We start from the raw sequence: 18,544 nt of genomic DNA, 5'->3' as shown, positions 1-18,544 counted from the left end.
TTTAATATAATTTATTGCAGGTTCTCACACAATTTTCTTGAACCGTAACTGGAAAGTTTAAACTACACATTCATATTACAGGAATGATTATTAACATTTTATTCAGGGTTTTTGAAAACTGGAGTATCTATCACTCCAAGATCGCTCAGATCGATTTTCTTTCTTTCACCAGCAAACAGGAGAATAGAATGACCCCTGTAGGCTTGAGCAGATAAACAGTTTTTGCAGCTGTAAGAGTAAAATACGGAAGCTCTCCTTTGATTTACCCTCTCTCTCGTCTCTGTGTGGAAAAGATGATTTATGCTGGATTCTTTGTCTCCCAGCACTACTCGGTATAATATGTGTACAGGTTTGTCTTTCTCTGAGATATGATCTTGGTTTTCAGAGGCCAGGTTATGGAGATATGTCCGGAGAGAAGGAAGAAGGAAATTATGAGTCAGGTTGTCATGATTATGATTGAGAGATTCTCTGTCTTCTTATGAAAGTGTGCCGGCGCTTGCTGATTGGTTACCTCAACCATAGATTGAAGAACAACAGCAACATCATCTTGTAAATATTTTAAATGTTTAAACACTTCACAAGAAGTAATTATAAGTTATGAAGTTTAATGTTTAAACCCCTAGACCTTAAGCTAATATATTGAACAATCAACTAAACAATTGTGGTCATTATTTAACTAAATTAAAATGAGGGAACTAATTAATAAAACGTGAAATTAAGAATTCGGGAAAATTTATTAATTTGTGGCATCAATATGTATTATTTCATCCACATACAGTAATGTGCGGGGCTATCTATATATGCGCAAAATTAATTTAAGTCATTCTTTCATTTATGTACTAATAATTTCACAACATTAAGGTTAATATGATTCAAGTACTTTCATAATGAAACCAAGAATTGATATATTGATGTATCTTAAACCCAGTGTTTGAAAACAGCTGTGCATATAGAGCAACATAAGGGCCGTGAGATCTAGATGAAAGTAATAAAGTAGCAAAAGTGTGAAGACTGTTTCTGTAAGTAGGTTATGCCCGAGGGTTCTCACAGCCGTCCTGTCTGAAACTGCCTCTGAATTATGAGATCATTGCAACATCTGCCGGTTAGAGGGACTGACGCTGATGGACAGCCAGGTGCGTGTGTACATACTGTACAGATATACGCACACAAGCTCACTGCACACTGATGACAAATGAAAGCGGAAATGAAATGCAACTTGTGTCATGAGATACCCGAATAGCTGTCTCAATATATTTACTCAGTCTGTGTGTGTCAGATTAAGCCATAAGATACATTCATTACAGGAGGAGAGTCTCTCCAGCTGCTCATTTGTGGTAAGGAATGAGCCACATTTTATATTACATGTTCATGATGCACATATATTATGTTAACATAATTCTGTTTATGCAAACACAATTTATGCATTTGGCAGACGCTTTTATCCAAAGTCACTTGCAATAAATTCAAGTACCATTCAAAAGTTGCGTTTGGTAAGATTTTAAAAACCAAGGCTGCATTTATTTGATAAAAAATACAGTGAAAACAGTAATATTGTGAAAAATGATTACAATATTTCTATTTATATATATTTTAAAATGTAATTTATTCATGTGATCCATCATTTATTATCATTATGTGCTGCTTAATATTTTTGTGAGACATTTTTTAGGATTATTTTATGAATAGAAAGTTCAAATGAACAGCATTTATTTGAAATAGTCACTTTTGAGAAGTTTAATGCACCTTTGCTGGATAAAAGTAATTACTTTCAAAAGAAAAATCTTACTGACCCCAAACGATATCTCAAAGTGATTATATTGTAACATGAACATTATAATGTAAAATGTGACCTCCATTTCACATGTTTTTGCCTCACTACCTGTGTCCAGGGATTTGAGACCTTCAGGCCAGTTTCCAGAGCTTAGATCTGCTGATGATGGATAAGCCTTCAGCCTCTCAGATCACACACACTGGAGGACACAGATGAGGGATGGGAATCTCCATATTTTCCAATGACCTGCCTGCTTTTGCCTCTCAGCACTGACCACAGCTGTTTCTTTCATTGACATTTATTGAATGGCTGGCTCGAGGCTTCAGGGGTTAATTAAACTTATTTCAAAAACATATTTTTGTTGCTAACACTCACACGATGTGCTAATATCTCACTGTCTATATCCTCTCCAGCTCTCTGTCCTGTCAGTTACTGCTTTGAGCCGGAATCATTGGTCTTCCTTCCAGATGGGATGGGAGGCAGGACTGGTTTAACATTGGCACCTGGCCGACCCGGGGAGGAGGGGAGTGTTGGAGAGACACGTTCGGAGACTGAGCGAGGAGCATCAGGGGTCAGACCCGAGTCCATGTGACCTGCGAGAGATCAAACAGATATCCATGAGTCACATAAACTGACAATCTAAAGTAATTGCATGAGTAGTCATTGGTATTTAAACAAATTTTTGGATAGATAGTAACACATATGTATGATATCTATGTGAATAGCTTCTAAAACGTAAGCGGATTTTGGGCCGGTTCAAGTGGAAGTGGTTTTTGCTGTTAAAAAGTCAGTGGAACAAAAAGTAGCCCAAGGTCTAGAGACATGATTTTTCAAAGTTGAACTTCTTTTAACTTGAGAGCCACATTTTTACATTGCAGTGTCATGCGCAAGACGTTGCAAAAGATGCAAGATGCGAGAGCAGGGGTTAAAGACGTCCGTCTAGCACGTTTATATTAAAAAACAATGGGAAAGTAGAGCAGTAGAATGGAAAAGCGTATTCTGTGTGAATATGTATGTTCACCTTTAGATATGTACAAGCTAGATGCTAAAATGTATAAAATATGAGCACAGAAAGGAATATGAGCTCTTGACCTCTAATAGAGTCTCGGTCCTGCCCCAACATAGACATATCCAAAGGCTCTATGTTGGGCCCTGACCCAGTGTCTGATCCCCGGGCCGGGCTTTCCGCTGAGAGCGCCCCCGCTGAGCTCCTCATGGACAGGCCAGAACTGGCACGAGATTCCTCAGAACTGAGACAGAGGAGATGGAAGAGAGAGAAAGATTAAGAGAGGTAAAGAGAGCGTTACAACATCCAAACAGTTTGCTGCAGACTATAGGTCAGTGATTGGCTTATGATCAATGATATGGAAATAAAATACTATTTTCTGTCTATTCCATACTTCACTCACCTGCCACAATAATGTAATGTCTTCATTTTTGTCTTCAAATGATCTTCATTTAAAGTCTTTTCTCAGCAAATATTGATATATTAATTATATACATTACCAATCAAAAGTTTGGGGTTGGTAAGATTTTTAATGTTTTTGAAAGAGGTGTCTTATGCTTACCAATATATATATATATATATATATATATATATATATATATATATATATATATATATATATATATATATATTTATATACACCCTAGTAAAAATCGATACCAAAATCTATTTAAAATACATTTATTTCATACTAAGTATACTTCAAATCCATTAACATATTTATTGACACATCACTTAAAACTTACTTATATGAAATTATAATTAAACTTTATTTGAAGTATTTCTTTATTGAACAATGCATATTTCTTAATATTATGCTTAAAAAGTGTTTTAATTTCACTATTAATAATGATTGTATGATCTTTGTACAATATCAGTCCTTAAATGCAAGATATTTAAAGTGTACTCTAAAGTATACAATAGTTCCACTTTAGCACAATCAACATTTATACAACAGTTATTTCTGGTTCTCGAATATGATTGGCTGAGAGCCATGCGATATTCTAACAGCACTCCGTTTGTATCACACCGCTTGAAGCGAATGTCATGGCGGGAGAGCAAATCCACTGTATTTTTTACAAATACTACACTTATTGTACCACAAACTGTAGATTTGGAGTTTTTAGGTGAGAATGTGGTTGTTTAGACATGAAATATGTGATCTAATCATAGTGCCAGCTATCCGTGTGATATTGCTCATATATATATATTCATATATACACACACACATAACAGCAATATTGTGAAGTATTACAATAAAAAAACCTGTTTTCTATTTTAATTTATTTTAAAATGTATTATAGTATTTACAGAAATCTTTTATAACATTGTAAATCTCTTTACTATCACTTTAATTAATGTAATGCATCCTTGCTTATCTTACTAACCCCAAACGTTTCAACAGTAGTCTGATTAATTCGACTGCAAACTTGAATCAACTGACAGCTCAACTTTTATGGTCTCGTTATACCACAATCCACAGTTCAATTGGAAACTAAATCCAAATAGCAACAACAATATGGAAATGTTTCATTCTCTATAGGATTGAGTTAAAAACACACAACCACACACACCAGCGCCGAATAAATAAACGTCTCAAGACACCCATTAAAAATAGGTTTTAATAAGTTTTGATTAGCATCAGATTTTTTTTTTATAAGGAGTTGGCAATGGTCCCTTCACAGATATCCCAAGATTCTACAGGCTGCATTTTCAATTGATTTCATAAAGACCACAGTAAAATTCATAACTAGATTGTGAAGTAACAAACTCCAAATGCATATTGCTTTTCCCTGGTGGAGGAGAAACAAAAAGTCACTGTTTAACACAATTTGGAGTAGCACATTAGTTTTCGGGCGTCTCTGTAAGTCTCAGAGGATTCCTCTTAATGAGCTAAATTACAGTGTATTTAAATATCTTGGGGACATGCATATTTCACAGGAGTAGTCTTGTATTTCCTCGCCTGGTTAGAGTCCCCGAGCTCACACACAGGAGAGGCTAAAGCACCGATAGTCATAAATCTGCATTTACGTGCTCCAACACATACATCTTCCAGATGGCCTGCGGCATGTCAGGTACCTAAATGCTTTAACTTTGAGCTGGGGATGAAAACTTTGATATTTGAGCCTGGATGTGTGTAAAATGGAGATGGAGGTTAAAAACATAAAGAGAGAGGCTACAAGATTAAACACGTCCTGGGAAACGACGTACACAAGGAGAGGACTTTGGGGAAAGGTTAATTGTCTTGCCGCGCTCAGGTCAGAGGCCGGAGGTGAAAATGTCAAGGTGTGTGTGGCATACCTGCTGTCCTCATCAGGGTCAGGACCGCCGAGGCCAACAGGACGCGCTGAGGAGGAAGAGGGGCCTGCTGGAGGCAGGGAGTGAGAGGCTAATGATGATGGAGCTGTTGGTGCACTCCTGTGATACACACAAAAACACACAGACAGTATCAGTCAAACACTATTTACACACACCAGTCTGTGGTAGAGCTTTTTGCCGAAGAGACAAAATTTTGGCATTTTATACAACCGCAATAGACCGTTTAATTGTAGCCATAAAACTAAAAACAGTATTGAATTATCAACACAACATCATTGAAATGTCACTGAAATATCACAAAAATGTTTTATAATGTCAATTGAAAATGGATCATTTCAACCTACATTATTATTCAAAAGTTTGGGTAGGAAACAATGTTTTAATGTTTTTGATTTTTTTATAAAAAATACAGTAAAAACAGTGATATTGTGAAATATAATTACCATTTTCTATTTTAATATCATTTAAAATGCAATTTATTCCTGTGATGCAAAGCTGAATATTCAACAGCCAACACTCCAGACTTCAGCGTCACATGATCGTTCAGAAATCATTCTAAAATGGTGATTTGCTTCTCAAGAAACATTTCTTAATATTATTATCAATGTTGAAAACAATTGTGCTGTTCAATATGTTTGTGAAAACAGTGATGCATTAGGATTATTTAATAAATAGACAGTTCAAAAGAAAGGCATTTATTTGAAAAATAATCTTTTTTTAACAGTAAATGTCTTTCCTGTCACTTTTGATCAATTTAATGCATCCTTGCTGAATAAAAACATTAATTTATTTAAAAAAAAATCTTACTGACCCCAAACTTTTAAACAGTTGTATAAGTTATAGTTCTGTTTATATGTGCATGTTGCATGCAATTTAATTATAAACATATTACAGTGTTGCATTATTGGCTTTGCAACGTGCTAAACACTAAATTCTCTTAGAATCATTATTTGTGCAGTGTGCAGAGTTGTTGCTTATAAAAAACATTCCAAATCATCATTTTGGAGGTTCTAGCTGAGTTAGCATGATGGCTTAGAAGGTAGCTGTCTATGCAGACAGCAAGGCAGCTCACTAAATTTTGGATTGAGTCAATGTTTTGGGGATGGAACAGTGACTTTGGGTTATGTTACCTCTGAAACAGCTCGGCATAAGCACCAGGACTCTTCCCGCTCAAAGCTTCCCGAATCAGCTGCTGGCGTCTGTGATTGGAAGTCATTTCCTATGAAGTTCACAGAAATATATTGTGCTCGCTTAAATGTTCTGCTATTCCCAGCCCAGCCTTCTGTGGATTATATCAAGCTAATAATAATATAGCTTATAAAATGAACAGAATCAATAACACTGGACACGCTCTCACTTACTGCTGGGGTCATGTCGGCCTGGATTTTGTTCTGGTAGTTTCTGCTGTAGGAGTCCATGAGGTCAATGGCCTCTGTCGTGTTGGCTGCCAGTAACTCGCCAGTTGCGTCTACAACAGAGTTATGGTTAGGGCACTCGGCCATCGTGAACAGATGTCTGCTGTGGCTGCAGCAGTGAAATGCTATAGCCTCACACTGAGTACAACTTTTTTACAACTATTTTCTATATAATCCTTTCGAAGCACCCCACAGACAAATCTGACTTGACCCCATGAAAACAAATTAAGAGTTTTGTGGCTTTTAGTCCATGTCTGTTATTTTGGTAACACTTTACAATATAGGTGCACTAAAAATGCATTAATTAATGCTTAAAGGGTTAGTTCACCCCAAAATGAAATTTGTCATTAATTACTCACCTTCCGTTTATCTTTGGCGTGTTCAAATTTTCTGATGAGAATCGGTTGCTTTTAAAGGTGCCCTAGAACTTCTTTTTAAAAGATGTAATATAAGTCTAAGGTGTCCCCTGAATGTGTCTGTGAAGTTTCAGCTCGAAATACCCCATATATTTTTTTTAATTCATTTTTTTAACTGCCTATTTTGGGGCATCATTAACTATGCACCTTTATATAGGTTGCGGCCCCTTTAATTCTCGTGCTCCCCCTCCCCCGGAGCTTGCGCTTGCAATGAACAGCATAAACAGTTAAAACAGCTAATATAACCCTCAAAATGGATCTTTACAAGATGTTCGTCATGCATGCTGCTTGCATACATCGGATCATGTAAATATAGTATTTATTTGGATGTATTACATTTGATTCTGAATGAGTTTGAGGCTCTGCTGCGTGGCTAAAGCTAACATTACACACTGTTGGAGAGATTTATAAAGAATGAAGTTGTGTTTATGAACTATACAGACTGCAAGTGTTTAAAAATGAAAATAGCAACGACTCTCTTGTCTCCATGAATACAGTAATAACCGATGGTAACTTTAACCACATTTAACAGTACATTAGCAACATGCTAACGAAACATTTAGAAAGACAATTCACAAATATCACTAAAAATATCATGGATCATGTCAGTTATTATTGCTCCATCTGCCATTTTTCGCTATTGTTCTTGCTTGCTTACCTAGTCTGATGATTCAGCTGTGCACATCCAGACGTTCTGCCCTTGTCTAATGGCTTGAACATGAGCTGGCATATGCAAATATTGGGGGCGTAACCAATGAGGTTCATTCTTGTGTGTTACACAGCATCTGGAAGAGGCTTCTCAATGTTTACATGTGAGTAAAAGCCTAAATTAAATCTCTTCAGAAAATATGGTCTAAACCGCTCGATTCATATTGATTCGTTTTCCGATCTCTTTATAAACTTTTTGAAGCGTCAAAGTTTCAGTTGAAAATAGAGGGAAATCTGTCAGCATTCTGTCAGATCTCCATTTGTGTTTCGATTTAATGACAGAATCAAGACAGATAATCTGTCTCATGAATTTAATGAATGACTCATGAAGAATTAAATTATTCATTAATTATAGTCAATTTATAGATTAAGTCATATATGAATTGCTATTAAATGTAACTGTCATCATCATGTCATATCAACATCTAGTATTAACTAATAGTGCAAATTAATGTGTTAATTATCATAACAGGGCATGGATTTCAACTTCTAGCAATCTGTTTTAATGAATCTTTACCTAATGATTTGCAAAGATATGATTATATTATGACTTTAATTGTTGAGGCACATGACTAGTGTTGGGGGTAATGCATTACAAAGTAATGAATTACTGTAATTTAATTACTTTTTTCCTAAAGTAAAGTAAGGGATTACTAATGTTAAAATATATGTTTTTAATTAACTGAATAAGAGAATTCAGTTAAATAAACCTAATATTTCAACTGTGAAATATCAGCATTGAAATGAAAACAGTGCTTGTCAAGCGATTTCATTGGGACTTCAAGTGAATGGCAAAGTTGGACTGTGATAGCTTACTCGTGGAGGTGTTGTCAGGTGTGACTGAGCTGCTGTCATCTCCTCCTCCCTGCTCCTCTAGACCCAGGTACTCTTTTACCAGCTGTTTTAGCATCCGGTAGGCCTCAGCACGATCATCTGATGAGCACAATAGAGGAGTGCAGGTATGATGTATTTTTGTATGCCAAAACCCGGAAAAAACCTGAATAAATCTTTGACAATATCAAAGATTTGCTTAATTGTCACTTTGGAGATTCTTACAATTCACAAAGGAAAATATTCCTACAGACAGACACAGTGTAATTGACCTATATGGGTTAATAAAAGTTTGTTACCACAAGGGATGATGTTATCAAAGAAGCCAGGCTTTTCTCTGTTGATCGTGGCATACAAATCAATGCGAGATATGGCTGTTTCCATCTGAGCGTTGCTGTAGAATCCTCTTGCTTTCAAAAAGCAGACGTAATTATCAACCACAGTGGGGATCAGCAAGATGTAACGGGGCTCAAAACATGAATTCTTCAAGCTATACACTCCCTGGTGTTGGAACAAACACACAAAACGTCTGGTATAATTTAACTACTGTGGCGTTTGACCCAGTTTTGTGCTTGGTCAGTGGTGGAACATGTTTTCTTGATGCCATACCTCTAGTTCCATATGCACACAGCAGGCCAGACCTTCACGAGCCACACGCTCAATAGACTCCCGAGACAGGCCATACCAATGTCCTCCATATTGCATCGTCTGGACAAACTGACCCTGACAGTGAGAGAATAAAACCGAAAAAGACACTGTAAGAGGAACATGGCAATGTCATAGAGTTCAAATTAATCTCTGAATGGGCATCATCATGGATGTTCAGCACAGATTCACTGCAGAATGACCTGAACTCTCAACCTTTGGGTTGCAAGGGAACATCGTTCTTCTCCCACAGACAAACCTTTGACCCCTGTGTCCAATTGCACCTGGGTCCATTTAGCAGCCGTAGTCAAGCTTTTACTGGCAGAAAGCAATTCTCAAACACATGTTTCTACATCTCTGGTCAAGGTGGCTTTAAAACATCAGTACAAATACCAACCATGCTCTAATCCTAGCCTATTTTTGCTTTAACAGGCCCAGAGAGAAGCACCAAGCAGGAAAAAGCAGAGGAGCGTTTGTGTCTGCAGAATGCCGACACACATCTGTGTTTGTGCGATATAGGTAGGAGAGGTTAGTCTGTAAAAGTCTCTTCCTCTGTGCTGGCGGCATAAGGTTATAATCGCACATCAAAAGGCTTCCTTCCAGCCTCTATCAATCAATAACACTGGACTTATATAGCAACTCTTAAGAGCTAAACGAGATAGTGGCGGCACAGACTAGGTGTGCGCTCTCTCAGAAGCACCTGAGGGGCCTGGGGATAAAGAGAATCTAGGGCGAATTCTTTCTCCTCTTCACATTTTTGGCATGTCATTGCTTTATAGACCAATATGACCTCTGGGAGTCTGTTTCTGCAGATGAATGGGCATAAAACTGTAACACAACAGTCCACTGTTATGAGTAAAATACTGCAAAAGCAGATCAGAATATGATAAAAGTCTGGCTGTCTGACTGAAGTCTTTACCATTTGAATCATGTTCTGAAATTCTTCCTCAGTGACAAAGTGATAGTCTGATCCATCCTCTTCCCCGTAATAGGGCCCTCTGGTGGTGTGGCAGGCTCTGCATCAAACAAATCGATTATAGAAACTCACAATAAACTAGGGCTACATATAGGGCTATGTATTAATATAAATAAAAAAGTCATATTGAATGGGTCAAAAACATAGGGAAGATGGCTAATAAAAAACTTAAGTGGAAAGAGATTTTTTTTAACATTTCTAACAGCCCTAACAGGATGTTACACACACACACAAAAAAAAAGTCTTCAGAGTAAAAAGTCCATCACTCCCAAACAAAATCACAACAATCATTCTAGATCTATTTTAGAATCATTCTTTCCAAATATAGCTATTCATGTCATCTTGAGAGAAGTCCTGTATTTTATCATATTGCAGAAAACAAAATATCGCAATGTCAATATCATGCAGCTCTAAGATAAACACAATTACATCACATTATACAGCTTATTTACCCATAAGCGAAATAGTCGCTGAATTCCTGGCACAGCTTATGGGCAAGTTCCCTCTTCCCACAGGCCTGCGGGCCAGTGAGGACCAGCATAGGGTACGGAGCATCCAGACTGGGGAGAGTACTTGTGAAATGACATGCAAAAATGCATATTAGCTAATGCTGTTGTGGTGAACCATGCTACTGAACTTCCTGTGAGTTCAACCATGTAGTTTATAACCAACTGGGTGACTTCAAACAGCCTCACTACACAGCTCCAGATTCATTTTAGTTCAGATCAGAGCTCTATGAGTGGTTGAAGGGCTTTCTGCTTGAGGAAAGTGGCCTTTGTGGAATAGACAGGCCCATAAAATGAAGAGGAAAGCGGATCGAAAAGTCGCACCTGTCAAAAATAACCTGCGGTTGCATCAGTTGGTACATCAAGTGGGTCATGTGATCTCTGGCTGCGATCACCTCCATAGGAGGGTCGTACTTGTTCACAGCAGACACCTGAAAATAAAAGACAACAGAAATGTGACTCACTACTCAACCTTGCCATAATCATTCAAATATGTGCTTTATTTTCCGACAAACTTTCAGAGCTTTTAAGTTACTTTCAGGTTCTTTTCTGTTCAATTCAGATCCTTGAACCTTGAGCTCTGGACACAAGCAAATGCTATTCAAAATGTTTTTGTACATTTTTTTTTTTACACTAGATCACCTTCTCCTCTGCAGTTACATTGTGTTGGTCCAGAAGTATGAGGTGCTGGAGGATGAAGATCACAGCCAGTCTATAGTCATCTTGGTTCTGCAAGAAGCCAAATGGCTTTGAGTATAAGGTAATGACTTTAGGCCCATTGTTACATTGCTTTGGAGTTGAGATGTTTATTGTGGCCTTACCTGCACTGGGTTTCTCAGGAGATTCATTTCTCTCAATAAAATCAGGTCATGCAAATGTGCAGCCTCCTTTATCTCACTGATCTGATATACAAGGAACAAAAAACAAGACGTTTCGAGTCATTTGTTAAGTGAAAAATCTAGTTCACTCTTAGATAAAAAAAACAGGTACTAAAGCTGTTACTGGGGAGGTACCTTTTCAAAAGATTTGCTCAACTGCTCAACTGATTTGCTTTACAGATTGCTCAACTGTGTAGGTCTAAAAGGTGGATATTTGCACCTTAGAGTAGTAATATGTACCCTTAAAGTACTACTATGAACCTTTAAAGAGATATAATGCTCCAATGACAAGCTGTTGTGCCCCTAAAGGTACAATTTTTGCACATTTATTTTTAGTTCTCACATTTTAGACTTCCTAATCATTTTCACTTGGTCAGATTGGTTCCTTTTGGTTTGTTATGCTCTGAGGTATAACATTAGAGACATTTGCATAAAACAATATGACAGGAATATGACAGCTCCTTTACCAGATTGTTCTCAAGGTTGACGGTTCCCAGGAGATGGAGGTTCTGGAGACCCGAGAGGCTTTGAATCCGATTACAGGACAAATCCAAAACTTGCAGGTTGCGTAGAGTCTGGAGATTCTCAATCTTGTGTATCACATTCCCCCTCTTAAAACACAGACACATACACAAGAATTATTTAAATGATGCAAAGAACAGTAACTAAAATGCATTGCACATGATCTGCATGGTCATGTGCTACTTCTATATGGCTGTGACTGTGTGATTGACAGGTGAGCTCAGTTAATTCAAGGCTGATGTGTAAGGACTGACAGGTGAACATCTGGTAAGATGTAGCGAGTGCACATCAATGATTGAGAGACTCCCCTTTTATTTAGAGTCTGAGCAGCTTCGTTTAACAATGAAATGTGTGAGTCAAATTGACCAACAATAATAAATGTAATATAAATTTTGTACGCACATTGCAGGCATATTCGTGAGAAAAAGCATTCTGACAACTCATAAATCGAAAACGGGTCAAATTGACCCGCAACCTAATACGAGGGCTAGAAATTTTCAAGCTTCCAAAGCCCTGGCCTTACAAAACCCCCATGCCTGGCACAGAACAGCAGGAGACGTGACCGGGAGGGGCTCTGGAAGATCCAGATCCAAAGTGTGACGGGTGTAAGAGGAACAGGCTGACAGGCGCACGCTGTTCAGGGTCTCAGAGCAACAGGGGGTGGACAGGTTCAGTGCGTGGGAGAGTGTGTACGAGCGTGTTTTTATTTTGAACAGGGTCCAGGCTCTCTCACGCCAGCAGCTTGGCCTCATGGGGACATGGACACCAAAGGACGCAACGCTGCTGACGATGAAGAATCTCTTTGATAAAGGACAGCATAAACATCCTTCAGCTGAGTGGCAAAGGTCTGGTGGCACGCTGGCCTGCCATATGGCGGGCTTCAACACCAGGCTTTGTTATATTTTCTGAAAAGGCTGGAGCTTAATCATGCATACTGTCTGAAAAACACACAGTTAGGGGATGGTTCTGGGGAAAGTAACTGTCAACGATATCAAAATTGTAGGAGGACGTGCCAAAACAAGAGGCTGTAGTGTTGCCCAAACTATCATAGTTATTGAGCATGGAAACCTCTCTAAAAGTGTTGACACAACAACATAATCTGGAAGACGATGACAGGTGACGGGGAGATATTATGGGGTGAGCAGAAAATATGTCAACAGGTTATGCAGTCTGACGCTAATTAATCCAACAGAGACTTGTAAACACTTCGGGGAAAGACAAGGAAGACCTCACATTTCTGAATTCCAATCTAAAATTAAAATCAAGCGTGATAACATTTATTTATTACTTCATCATGAAGACGGTGACATATTTTCCCAAACAGAAATTAACATTTTTTTGTTTCATATTCAGTACCTGTCCTTGCCTTGCCACTGTTAATTTCCAACCTCAAAACACACATTAATTAATCTGCAAACCTGCCCTTAACAAGTAAATATTTCACAAAATACACTCATATTTTATACCTCTCTGCACTTATTAATCATCAGGAATAAATTAGCTGTGTTAAATTGGTGTTGCTGTTATGGTATAAATGTCTGTAGTGTGTGTGTGTATGTGTTTAAGATGGTACCAGGCAGAGCTCTCTGAGGGGCAGATGGTCCAGACCCCTAATGCGGGAGATGTTGTTATGGGCCAGGCTGAGGTGTGAGAGCCTTTTGCACTTTTCCAGTCCCCTGATGGCACTAAACAAATTATCTGAACAGCGAGGAATGGTCAAAGAATGCTTTGTACACTTGTTTTTAACAAATCAATAGTTTAAAGGGTCATAAAACTCCAAAACACATTTTTTGAGATGTGAACAGAGATGTACAGGCTGCACATCACTGAAAACACAATACAACAAGTGGAAATTGGTTATTTTTGCATTTTTTTGAGCAATTGAAAAGCAAGTCGAAGCAACGTCACGGAATCTGACGTAGAAGCGTGCCTCCGGAGTGTGTGATTGGCTGATGGGGCTGAAAGGCATGATTCTACGTCATCCGGTTCTGACCGCTTCTCTGCATTTATTCATGAGAATGATCTCTTTAAACCCAATCAATGCGCTGTATTACGCATGAGATCGCATTATCAAACAACATGCGGAGCACACATGAGAGCAGTTTAACAACGCTCGCAACGTGGATCAAAGATCATTTATGGACTGGAGTAAGCGTGTTTCAAGTTTTTATGGAAATATTTCACATACTCCAGTGCTTTATACATGAACCAGCATCATGTATGCGCATATATTTAATCACGTCTTCTTCAAATGAAATATCCGTACAAATAGCCAGCAGCCATATCTCCCTGTAGCCCAAGACTGGTTGCCCACTAAGGCTAAGCAGGTCTGAGCCTGGTTAGTACCTGGATGGGAGACCTCCTGGGAAAACTAGGTTGCTGCTGGAAGAGGTGTTAGTGAGGCCAGCAGGGGGTGCAGTGGGGACACTATACTGTCAAAAGCACCGTGCTTCGGATGAGACGTTAAACCGAGGTCCTGACTCTCTGTGGTCGTTAAAAATCCCAGGATGTCCTTCGAAAAGTGTACGGGTGTTACCCCGACATCCTGGCCAAATTTGCCCATTGGCCTCTGACCATCATGGCCTCCTAATCATCCCCATATACTGATTGGCTTCATCAGTCTGTCTCATCTCCACCAATAAGCTGGTGTGTGGTGGGCGTTCTGGCACAATATGGCTGCCGTCGCATCATCCAGGTTGATGCTGCACATTGGTGGTGGTTGAGGAGATTCCCCCTTCAATATGTAAAGTGCTTTGAGTGTCCAAAAAAAGTGTACGTCTGACCATGAATGTGATGACATGAGGAAATGATGTAGACTGAAAATTCAAAGAACAAGGGACAAAAAATAACTATGCCTTTATTCTTTCTGTGATAAACTGAAGTGTGTCGTTTGTTCAGAGACTATAGTGCTTGTAAATATAATTAAAATATTATTAGACCTTTTAAATGTTCTTCCGCATTTCTCCCTTGTTCTTGGGTTTTTGTTGTCATATAGGGTTAAAATATATTTTTAAAATGCATCAAGGTGCCCTCAGCTTTTTTTTTTCCTCTCTCCATGGTCATATTTTAATATTCATATGTCTGTATAATGAGTGTGTTGCAGGTCTGTTTTATTGGTTGTTGTCTCCCCTTTTCCCACCCTCTTCTCTTTCACTTTTCCACTTACACGCCCATTTCTTGAGACTGTTTCAACTCAGAGTGTGAACGACCAGGCTAAAACAGGGAGTGTGTGTGTGTGTGGGGGGGGGGGGGGATTCATGACTCTTTAAAGTCAAGATGAATCACCCTAGTTACTTTTTAATTGCACATTCTTGGTCTTATTGTAATTGTAATTTATCAGGGCATGCTATTTAAAAAAAAAAAAAAGTTAATCAATTTCCCCCATTCTGGTATATGACACCCACTTTTCCCTATCCAATCAATTCCCGATGAATAAAACCAGGTCCTGTCCTAGTTAACACTTTATTTCAATGGTCCACTTTAGACATTCTATTAACTATAAGTAACTTTGCAACTACATGTCAACTAACAGTCATTAGAGTATCAGTAGAATGTCTGCTTAATATCTGCTAATACTTTATTGTGATGCTTCCCCAACAGACATTCTACTGACTATAAGTGACTTTGCAACTACATGTCAACTTATTTTACGAGTGTTGTCAAAAGCACTGACTTCGGTACCAAGTCATTGTGCATTGATCTGTGCATTGACCATTGTAGTCAATCACAGACATATTGTGAACACAATGGCCAATCAGAAGTGTTTACGAACCCTACGTCCTAACAGTCTACTTACATTCCACTAATATAGTTGACATGTAGTTGCAAAGTTTCTTAGTAGAAAGTGGACTATCAAAATAAAGTGTAACCCCGCCCTATATTATTTTCACTTTGAATAGTTTTTTTTTTACTTGGAAATACATTACTGAAGTAAAATGAATTGCTAACATTGTGTCATCCTTTGCAACATTCAAAAGGATACAGTCAAGAATCAGTTTGGACAAAGAAGAATATGCAGAAAGATCCTTCATTACTGCAATCTGGTTGTGTGAAAGATTCACCTCCTGAAAAAAGAAAAAGAAAACAAAAAAAAAAAACGGAAAAGAAAATGACATTATATGAAAGATGATCATACAAAAAGCAAGAAATGACAAAAAGAAAATGTTGAACCTTCTAGAAATAACTTTTTTTGTATTTCTTATAAATAAAAAAGGTAAAACACGTCTAACATTAATAGTGAATAATCTATGAGACACGATGAAGTTATTCTTCATTCAGCGATGTATGGGAAAACTGAATGTCACATGATTATAACAGTGCTCTGTACTGAATTGAATCACCTTGAGATTTTTTGGCGGCTGGAATCCAAAAAAATCAGTGAGATGGTTGTGGGAAGCATCCAGTATGATGAGGTGTGGCATGTGACTCACGCAGGATAGATCTGCCAGTCACAAAACATTAGGCAGAAAGAGCAGGAGAAAGATGGATGACAAGCATCCACACAGCTGAGATTATTTATCCCGCTACCAAGCAACCATGAAGGGCACGGATGAAAAAAAAATCCGGCAAACATTTTCAACAAGAGGATATTAGAGCAAATATCTACATTAGCGGAAGACAAATATGAGCGGGTCTGAAACATGACAGCAAATTTCATTTCACCATATAGTTTACTTTTAACACAAACATTAAGCTGGTGTAAACCTACCTTTGATTTTATTGTAGGGAAGCTCTAGCTTTTGTAGATAGATGTAATTGCATAAAATGGAGACATTTTTCAAGTCTCGCCCCTGTGGCCAAACACAATCAGAGATTCAGTTAAGGTGCCAATAAAATGTCATCCGGTAAAACCCTGAAACTAGAGGAGAGTATGACGCATTAGAAAAAGGATGTAAACTAATTTGGAGGCCACTTCTGTTTCTCTCCAGCGAAGTCATGCAACTAAACAATATCAGTACTTCCTGAAAAAATATATTAATATTCTACCCCCGAGCTTTGTCGAGTAAGCCTGGGAAATTTTATTATGGAAAATATCAATTGTTGCATAGTGATGTAACAGTCTCAGTGTGTGTGTAGATCAGATTGTGGGAAGCAAATATTCCCAAAAGGACAGTAAAACCACTTATACTGTGCTGACCATCCAATAGAAAACAGCTTATTAGACATACTAAATAATGTCTTGACCCATTTACCAGTCAAAACAGTGATTTATACCTATCAAAAAACTGTCAAAGCTGCTACTCAATAAGACCTAATAAAATATCACATAATTAAATACATTTGGACACCGGACTACAAAACCAGTCATAAGTCTCACGGGTATATTTGTAGCAATAACCAACAACACATTGTATGGGTCAAAATTATTGATTTTGTCTTTTATGCCAAAAATCGTTCAAGATATTAAGTAAAGATCATGTTCCACAAAGATTTTTTGTAAATTTCCTACCGTAAATATATAAAAAATTTATTTTTGTGAGTGAATATGCATTGTTAAGAACTTCATTTGGACAACTTTAAAGGTGATTTTCTCAATATTTTGATATCCTAACAAACCATACATCAATAGAAATCTTATTTATTCAGCTTTCAGATTAGGTATAAATCTCAGTTTAAAAAAACTGATCCTCGTGACTGGTTTTGTGGTCCAGGGTCACAAATATATTTTATTATCAGTCAAAATGCGACTCTACAATTATCACAAATGAATTAAGTTTGACCCTTTGGATATTATATGTACAGTGCCAAATATGGTCACGTGACTGTTTACACAAGCCATGAAACCAAGACGTACAAATGATACTAACAAATCTTTTTTTTACAGTCTATGATACAAATGCATAAAGATTTGTGAGAGGCTTTGGTTTAATTGATAGAAAATGTTTTAGGTCAGTATAAAAACAATACAAAGCAATGGAAATCCCACAATGACATTAAAAAACAAATATGAATGTGTGTTGATCACTCACTGGCACAGAGAGGCACAGGTAAGTGTGCTGGAGTCCTGTAGCTGACTGTCCCAGGTTGGACAGGCATTTAAACACCTCGTCCTCCGTCAATTCACCATCATTCTCCATTAGAAAAGAACAATTGAAGGAAACCATAACGATAAGTATAAGTATTAAGTATAGAACATGAGTAAATAACCATGTTTGAGGGCTGTTACCTCCATTGTTGTTGTGTGTATTAATTGTGTCACCTCTCTTCTTTTGCTGTCTCTATGGTTCCCTGTCTCCAGAGAGCACCGCGTATTACTTGAGGAAGTAAGGAATCTGACATGTTCAGCTTAACACAAACGCCAAAGACGGAATATTTGACGCCATTAATTACGAAAAAAACTTATTTTTTCCCCCTAAATGGATACAAGTAAAGCCGGACTTTCTGTGAGGAGCAAGGATAACCGTGAAAGTTGCACGCGCATCGGTTGCCTGGCAACCAAACATAAACTAAAGCAGCTCAAGCGTTTTGCACATGCGCATGAATGCAACGCTACGATTCAGCTATCTGACTTAAAGGATTAGTTCACTTTCAAATTAAATTTTCCTGATAAT

At 37.9% G+C, this 18,544-nt stretch overlaps 1 protein-coding gene across 2 annotated transcripts; it reads right to left on the bottom strand.

Moving 5' to 3' along the window:
• Positions 1-1,799: 1,799 nt before the first annotated feature.
• Positions 1,800-18,467, bottom strand: lrguk (leucine-rich repeats and guanylate kinase domain containing). 2 transcript variants are annotated; one of them, XM_048155499.1, is made up of 20 exons: positions 18,160-18,467; positions 17,963-18,064; positions 16,702-16,783; positions 16,334-16,434; positions 15,976-16,057; positions 13,567-13,691; positions 11,939-12,082; positions 11,415-11,495; positions 11,236-11,322; positions 10,918-11,024; positions 10,540-10,659; positions 10,031-10,127; positions 9,076-9,189; positions 8,766-8,967; positions 8,452-8,568; positions 6,458-6,564; positions 6,227-6,315; positions 5,079-5,195; positions 2,864-3,021; positions 1,800-2,364 (listed from the first exon to the last, which is right to left on the bottom strand). In XM_048155499.1, the coding sequence occupies exons 1-20, from the start codon at positions 18,163-18,165 to the stop codon at positions 2,201-2,203; spliced, it is 2,202 nt and encodes a 733-aa protein (XP_048011456.1). In that variant the 5' UTR covers positions 18,166-18,467; the 3' UTR covers positions 1,800-2,200. The 2 variants fall into 2 exon arrangements, with proteins under 2 accessions (XP_048011456.1, XP_048011457.1); XM_048155500.1 differs by lacking the exon at positions 18,160-18,467 and having other exon boundaries at positions 16,702-16,851.
• Between the last annotated feature and the right edge of the window lie 77 nt (positions 18,468-18,544).

Source organism: Megalobrama amblycephala, linkage group LG14 (assembly GCF_018812025.1).
Source record: "Megalobrama amblycephala isolate DHTTF-2021 linkage group LG14, ASM1881202v1, whole genome shotgun sequence".
Classification (NCBI taxonomy): Eukaryota; Metazoa; Chordata; class Actinopteri; order Cypriniformes; family Xenocyprididae; genus Megalobrama; species Megalobrama amblycephala.
This window is presented reverse-complemented; position numbering and strand designations above follow the sequence as displayed.

Excerpts from the sequence above, each read along its gene's own strand:
- lrguk (XM_048155499.1), bottom strand. Across the intron at positions 8,968-9,075 it reads GTGTGCATATGGAACTAGAG|GGAGTGTATAGCTTGAAGAA; the intron begins GTATGGCATCAA and ends TTCCAACACCAG. Across the intron at positions 6,565-8,451 it reads ACCTGACAACACCTCCACGA|ACGCAACTGGCGAGTTACTG; the intron begins GTAAGCTATCAC and ends ACTCTGTTGTAG.